Here is a 7,824-nt window from a genome sequence, read left to right as displayed (position 1 = left end):
TAAGGCAGTATGCCAACTTGCACCAGCAGCAGCTGCATACATCTTGTGTTTACTGCATCTGTTGATCATATCAAGAAGCCACTTGGAGTATTTAACTTATACCACATAAGGTTGCATAAATATACACTATGATGTTCGTATCACCAGAATCGCCTCTGACAAATTTCTCAGAGTATCCCTGTGCTAAACTTTCAAGAGAAAATCTTCCAGGTAGCCTAAGCTTGCTTTTCTGGGTTGAAGCAGTGTGTTGTATTTTTAAACAGACTGAGTCTACACAAATGAGAGGAACAAGGAAAGAGAAAGAATATGATAGCCCATTTCATAGATGTCATTTTAATAGCATGCATGTCTGGATCATTATTTTCTGACCCCTTGAAGGGCAAACTCACAATGAAATATGGTAGCACAATTGTCTGATCCTGTATTGCTATGGATTTTGACACTTGTGTGGCAATTTTGCAATTAGTAATTGCAATTTTGACATATTCCTGGGGACCAGCAGCCTCTAAGTCATGTCCGATCTTGCTTGGAGGATGTATCTGCAGAGGGCCTCTTAAGGGATGGTGAACTCGCAGATGTACCTCTTGCTACTGCGGCAGGCCTCATCGTTCCATTTCCCCTGAGCCGACTGGGAGAAGAGGATGCAGTTTTCTTTCTTGCCTCCGTTGGGCTGTGCACGGTCCCAGTTGAGGAAGGAAACGGCGAATCCGTGGACATCGAGAAACTTGCCTTCTGTGACCATGTCATTGATGCCCAGCCAAAAGTCATCGACGCCTGGCAGGCTCCTCTTACCATAGTCTCGGAGGGCATTGATCTCGTCGGTGTTCCTGGGTACGACCAAGGTCCCTCCCTTGGAAATGCAGTCTTCATTGGCTTCATGGAAGTGCTTCGAGCTTTCTGAAGCAAGGTAGCATTTCCTGTGAACTTTTGTGCCTCGAAGACACACTGTGGGATGTGAAAGTATATACATTAATTTGCTTTTGAGTGTACCATGCCTGGCACTGGACCTGGCAGACAGCCATAAACTTGGATGGAATGGATAACATATGACCGTGATGATGAGTTAATGTTTATGGGTGATTTGTGTGTGTGTGGGTGTGTGCGCGCTGAGCACTTTAAATACACAAACTCATAATAATCATGACCACCCTGTGAAGTGGTATATCATTACCCCACTTATCAGGACATTGAGGCTTAGAGAAATCCTTACTTTTCACAACTTAGCCATGTTGGTAATGTAACTTGCATAGCATGTAAAATCACCTCTACACAATTCAGGTCTGCCCCACCCTCAAAGCATTTTTTTTGGTAGGGGGAATACTGGGGATTGAACCAAGGGGTGCTTAACCACTGAACAACATCCCCAGCCATTTGTTGTTGTTGTTGTTATTGTATTTTATTTAGACACCAGGTCTCACTGAGTTGCTTAGGGCCTCACCAAGTTGCTGAGGCTGGCTTAGCCCCCAGAGCCAGTAGGATTACAGGCTTGCACCACTGTGCCCAGCTCAAAGCACGATCTTCAGCCTCTAGCTGCTTTGATACACCTGTGCATCCTAATTTATGCAGCTCTGTGACATGCTGAATTTCCTTGGGACTTTTGGATTCGGATGGGATTTCAAAATGATCAAAACAAAAGCAAAAGTCTGAATTTGTGTTTGCAGAGCCTAGGGTTTTGTTAAGTGGGATAACTGAGACCTTGTAATACTTTTTGGGCTACCTGGGATAAAGTAAACATAAATATACTTTTTGAGCACAGCTCCATGGCCATGGTGTCCTCTCTGATGTTTCCTAGCTGTGTAAACCTTAGATAAATTTACTCAATTTCTGTGTGTCTCACTCTCCTCATCTGTAAAGTGAGGATAATCATCATGGCACAAGCTGGAAGAGTCGACATAAATCAGATATTCAACTTAAGTTGTTAGTAGGTTCACAAAATAGGTGTAGTGACAGAATATGGGTAAAAGTTTACCCAAACTTTCTTTTCTTTCTGCATGAGCATTTAACTTCACTTTAACTTTCTGATTCTATATCCCCAGAAACCTGAACATGGGAACATGGTACTGTGTTACTAGGAAACTTTGCTTATGGTAAAAGTGACCCTGGATTGGTAATTACCTCCAGCCCGGGAGTTATAAATGTTTGATGGAAAGCCGTGACTTGTGTCTTCCCTGAAGTGTGACCTTGTACTTGGGCAAGTTCCTGTGGGGCCTTCTACATTCTGCTTTTGGAGTTGATATGAAGGATATTGTTGCCAGGGCTGGAAGTTTTTACAGGCCAGGGCTTTTTCTGAACCTGCCCAGTGCACTCTAATTTCCTCCCTCTTGGAGACTAGCTTCTGGATGCATGTGTGGCCACACAGGCTGTGAACAGGAACACAGGACACAGCTCAGTGGGTAAGCCTTGGCTCTCACCTGTGTCTCTCCACAGGCATCTGATGCCCAGGGTGGCTTGGGGGATGCCCGTGAGCCTGGTCATTTAACCTCAGTGGCTCTCCTAGTGGTACACATTTCACATTCAGTCAATGCTGTGCTTTGGTCATTTAATACTTCCTTCACTCTGTTTCTCCACCTAGTAGAGAGGAATTATGGCCTGGCTTCTAGAAGTATTCTTGAGCCACCTAGTTTTATTTCTGTACCACCCACATAGAGGAGGAAGGGTTGGCAAATGGAGCTGATTTCCCAAAACGATCATCTCCCAACTTTCAGGTCCTCTCACTGGAACACATCTCCGGTTTGTCCACGTTTCTTTTAAGAAAAGCTGTCACCCAGAACTCCAGATGTGATCTGGCTTAGTCTAGAGCACGGGGCCTGACCGGTGCTCTTCTGCTGTCCTTTGGAGGAGGTGCTGGTGGGGTGGGGGGAGGGGGTCTCACCTGTCTGCAGGGCTTGCATTTCCTTCAGGGCGTTGACTTCTCTCCAGAGCTTTTCAACCTGAGACTTCAGATCTCCATCCTTTTCTGGGGACATTTTAGGGTGGGATGAGGTAGATGGGAAAGAAAGCGTATGATTAAAATAAAATTCTTTAAAAAGAGTTTCAGGATGCAGAATTCAAGGCAGTGGCAATTTGGAGGAAACTGGGCTGAGTGTACGAAAAACTCATGCATGAAGACAGCGTGGGCAGGAAGACGGGGGCGAGGGATTGCTGAGGCTGTAACCCTGGGAGCCCTTGCGAGATGGAGCTTCTGCCCCTCTGTCTCACCCCATGAGATTCCCCTTGTCACAAGCCTTTGGACTCTTCAGCTCTTGGCATGTGGGAGAACCAGAGCTGTCTCCCCTCCCTGTGCACCCGGGTTGCCCCACTCCTGCCTCCCTCCTGGCCCAGCTCACCCAGCTCCTCTGAACATTTCTGATTACGCTCTAGGTTGGAATCCCGTCTGTATCCTCTTTATTTGATTATTGTCTATTTTCTCCAGATCACTTTCTCTGATCTATATATCACCACTTATTTCCTTCTGAATATTTTCACTACCCAGGGCATTCCTGATGCCTAACATGATGCTAGGCCCATAATATTTGAGGCATGTACTTTATGGTGTATAAAATACTTTCATGTTATTTTAAGTGTTCCTTTAAAAAAAGTTGTAGTTGTAGATGGACAGAATGCCTTTATTTTATGTGGTGCCGAGGATCGAATCCAGGGCCTCACACATCCTGGGCAAGTGCTCTGCCACTGAGCCCCAGCCCTAATGTGCTCTTTAAAAATAGCAATAAAGGGAGAAAACTGATTCTCATTGAAAAGAAGGCTCAGCCCAGGGAGCTAGGTGATTGGTAGGTAAGTTCCAGGACTCAGACTAACGTAGGACCCCATGCCATCTGTCCCTAGTATCCATTTACAGCTGATACATCTAGTCTGGTGGCTCCCAGCAGGGCTGAGCAATAAAGGATCATGTAGAAATTCACCCATGGGATGAGGGATGAGCCACTTCTTTAGCACCAACCAAGAACATTCAAGACTAAAGAATTTTCCTGGCTGTCAAACATCAACTTGACTATAGGTAAGTGGTAACAAATTAGTAACCTTGGCCAAATGCAAGCTCTAGAACTGCTAGGGACTCCCTTAGACATAAACAGCTTTATAACATCATAGTAAATCATAAAAACAAATATTAAAAGCCACATATACTGTCTTCCAGGAGACTAATTCTTTTAGTATTCCTATGAGAAAGATGCGACCATTGTCTCCATTTTACAGAAGAAAAACTAGAGGCAAAGAAAATGGAATGAGCCTGCTGAAGGTCACCCAGCTAGTGAGCTGCAGAGCTGGGACGTGCATTTCCCTGGCTCAAGCCTGTTTTCATCCCACCCCTCTGATCTGCTTCCACCCAGGGATTTCCTGTACTCCTTGGTCCCAGGCACATAGCCTTCGAGTAGATGCTTAAATCTTTATAAGAACTGTTCCCAGAAGTCTCTTTGTGGGGATGCCATACATAGAATCCATTTCAATTTTTTTTTAATCCTAGGATTTTTTTCAGGACAGTCTGAAATCAACATGTCCTAGTGCATTATCCCCTTGAACATACTCACAAGCCAGATGTTTCCACATTTGGGTTAAGAAATCACCTTCTGAGGTATCCAGGGCCAGCCCCACCTCTACTTCACTTAATGCTGTACATCGATTCTTAAAGTATCAACAGTTCAGCTCAGAAATACAAGAAGACAGAGATTTTCTCCAAGGCACCATTCAAACAGGAATAGACTAAAGGGCACACTTAGAATGAAAAGCCATCAGCTGTTGGGCCAGGCTTGCAAAGTCCTCCGAAGACTCTTCCAAGTTATGCTGTCAACTGGACAACTGTCGTCCCCCTCACTCTTGGCATCCTGCTCCCTTCTATTTAAATAAGTGGCCTCCACTGGGAGACTGTAAACACTGTAATTAGCACCAAGACAGTGAATTAGTGTTAGGCTCCTGGGAGATCATTATGGAAGTCATTATCCAGGTGACTTGGCTTCTGCTGCCCTCCCTTTGTTGCTAATGGGGATGAACAAAGGGATTTACATTTCGCTGCAGAATTTGTATTTTATTAATGCAACACATAATTTGTTGCGACCTAGGATGTAAGTAATCACAGGGAAATCTCATGTTTGGAGCTCGCTCACTGCCATTTTGAATTTCTGAAAAGGTTCCCTTTTATTTTATGAGGGTTGTTACCCAGAATTAGATATAATATGGAAATGCAAAACAATATTCCAGAAGATATGACCAATAAAACTCTATGTTGATACTTTAAGAATCCATGTACAGTTTGTTGTCATGATGCAGGGGAATGGCCAAGCCCACATGCTGAGCCCGGGGCGTGGAGGGCAGAGATCTTTTGAAGAGACGAGCAGAGAATTCCATTCACCTGAAGTTCTTCTTGAAGAAATATAACGTCTAGCAAGGGGATCGATATGTGTATACAAAGCACTTCCTTGGGGGCACTGTACCATAAAGAGATGGATTGGAAGCCATACAGAAATTTACCAAGAGAGAACATTGTCATGACCCGCCCAAACAATGGTACAATATCTTGAATGAAATATGTTTTCTATGGAGAGCTGTCCAGGATTTAACAGACGAATTAGATCCATTTGCCTGCCAAACATTTTGCACAGCCAATCTGGAAACATTAACACCCAATGTTTAATGGGGGTAATACTGTGACAAGGACTGGGGTAGAAAAGATGGCTTGGACTTTTGACTTCATAAACTTTTAAAATATTTTAAGCTCTTTAAAATAATACCACAGTATATGGGTGGATGGGGAAAGACCTGTTCAGAAAATATGGCTATTGCTTCACCTCCAGCAGGGTCTACTGTCTTGGACCTGATGGTGAGGAATGTTTTGGAGAGGCAATGTTTAAGTTGTGGACTCCCCAAAAAAGTATGTGTGTTGGGATGGGGGAGAAGGGGGTGGAGAGCGAGAGAGCACACATAGACATTCTCTCCCTGCTTCCCTACTGGGTAACCCCCATTTTTTTTCCTACTTTTCCCAGCAGTGAAGAGAGGCTGGCCAGAAAAATCTGCCACATCACCCTGGATCATCTCTGTCTCTCTCCCTTCTTCCCCTATCCTGGTCCTCAGCTGTGTACTTCATCTACTTATTAGAAATATTGTAACCTTTCATTAAAAGGAGGAACAGGGACATGTAATCCTTTATAAGGAAAAGGTTCTGCTTGGGACACCTCGCACCAGACCTAGACTTCATAAATAAATACCCCAGGAAAGGGTCCTTTAAAATCACTAAAACAAAGCACAAGACAAGCCCCCTTGGACCCCTAATGCAATCTAGACTTTTATCTTATTGGTATTTTTTTTTTTTCCTAATGAAGTGAGATTGGCATCAGTGCCGTAATATCCCCCTTGAAATGTCCTGAGAGGAAAATGGCTAAAAGGATGAGATGAAATGTCCCCCTGGGTCTGGCTTCTTTTTTTTCCCTCTTTCTCGGTTTCAGCAAACTGCAAATACATTGTCCTAACTTAGTTCTTGACAACTTTTTTAAACCTCTTCGCCTATATCAAGTCGCTCCAAGTTTGGAATTGCTTAGAGAGTCCATTTTGTTTCCAAACATTGCACGACTTTACATGTGGACATATAATCTTAAAGAGGAAGTTTGATGCTCTGACATAAGAAATGTAAATAGGTGGCATAGACTCTCCTAAGATGGCCAGGGAATAAACCTGTAAGGTAGCTAAGGACAAGAAAGGAGCTGGCGGGTACCTACAGTTCTGTCCTCTGCTGCACGATTAGTACGATCACAGTTCTTACAAACATATTTGAGGGAACTACTCAATACTTAGGAGTATTGAGTACTCCTACATAACGGTGGACTCTACTTGCCCTGTCATTCGTAATGCCCCAACTTCACATACCCAGGTGAGCGCCCTCTGAAAAACATGCCATATATCTAAGGCCACCTGATAGGTAAGCCAGAAAGTTTTTAAATTACAAAGCTTTTCTTCAATAACTATAAAATCCCGCATAATTCCTTTAACTATCAAACTCTCAGAGATTCCAAAGTTCACTCACTCGGTTCCCTGTAAAGTGACATGCACATGCTGGCATTGTGCTTTCACCAGGGACAGGCTCCTAGTGGGTAGATATGAACTTGCCCGGCAACTCCACACACTAAGCCCCGAGGGTGGCTGGGCTGAACAGTCCCGTTACCTTTCACTCGGCGTTTGCTGTGCTTCCTGGCTTTTAATCTGGACGTGTGGCTGGTGGTCTGGTCCAGGAGTAAGGTGATCACCAGGATACAGATCACAAATCCATTCTTTGCCATGGCTCCTGGGCTAGTCAGTGAGTCTACTCTGCCAGCCCCTCTGCAGCAGCAGCTACGGAGCAAGGAGACTGCTCGGCCACATCTTGCCCTGGGTGCCCTGGGCCAGCTTTATAAACGTGAGCGGAGGAGGTTGGCTGAGCTCCTGCTGACGAAATGTTTGAATGCCTCGGCTGGCCAGGGCATAAGGTGGCTCCTTGTTCTCAGGCCACATGTTGGACTTTTTATTTATTTTAATTCTGTTTCATTTGCCTTCTCGGAGTGTATCAGAGTTCATTAAGGGTTTTGCCTGTTTTCCTATTTTTTATTATTTTTTAAAAATCTAAAGTCTGGGAGCCTTGGGGTCTCCTTGAAGACCCAACATTTAAGTGTTTTATGTGGAGCTCTGAAGTTTATTAAATGTTCTGGAAAATGAATTCGGTTCAGTTTCAGAGCAAAAGGTTGGAGAGACATGGAGAGAGAGACGTGGAGGCAGACAAACAGATCCCCAGTAGGGTGGTGAGAAAGAAACCTCAAAAAAAAAAAAAAAAAAAAAAAAAAAAAAACAAATCCAGGGAATTTACTTCTT

General features: G+C 44.1%; 1 protein-coding gene across 1 annotated transcript; it reads right to left on the bottom strand.

The window, feature by feature from the left end:
• Positions 1 to 553: 553 nt before the first annotated feature.
• On the bottom strand, positions 554 to 7,259 carry Clec3a (C-type lectin domain family 3 member A). The gene is made up of 3 exons (XM_076839468.1): positions 7,145 to 7,259; positions 2,873 to 2,956; positions 554 to 945 (listed from the first exon to the last, which is right to left on the bottom strand). The coding sequence occupies exons 1-3, from the start codon at positions 7,257 to 7,259 to the stop codon at positions 554 to 556; spliced, it is 591 nt and encodes a 196-aa protein (XP_076695583.1).
• Positions 7,260 to 7,824: the final 565 nt, after the last annotated feature.

The sequence above is a fragment of the Callospermophilus lateralis genome, chromosome 18 (genome assembly GCF_048772815.1).
Source record: "Callospermophilus lateralis isolate mCalLat2 chromosome 18, mCalLat2.hap1, whole genome shotgun sequence".
Taxonomy (NCBI): domain Eukaryota; kingdom Metazoa; phylum Chordata; class Mammalia; order Rodentia; family Sciuridae; genus Callospermophilus; species Callospermophilus lateralis.
The sequence above is the reverse complement of the archived record's forward strand: the minus strand, read 5'-3'. Positions and strand labels throughout refer to the sequence as shown.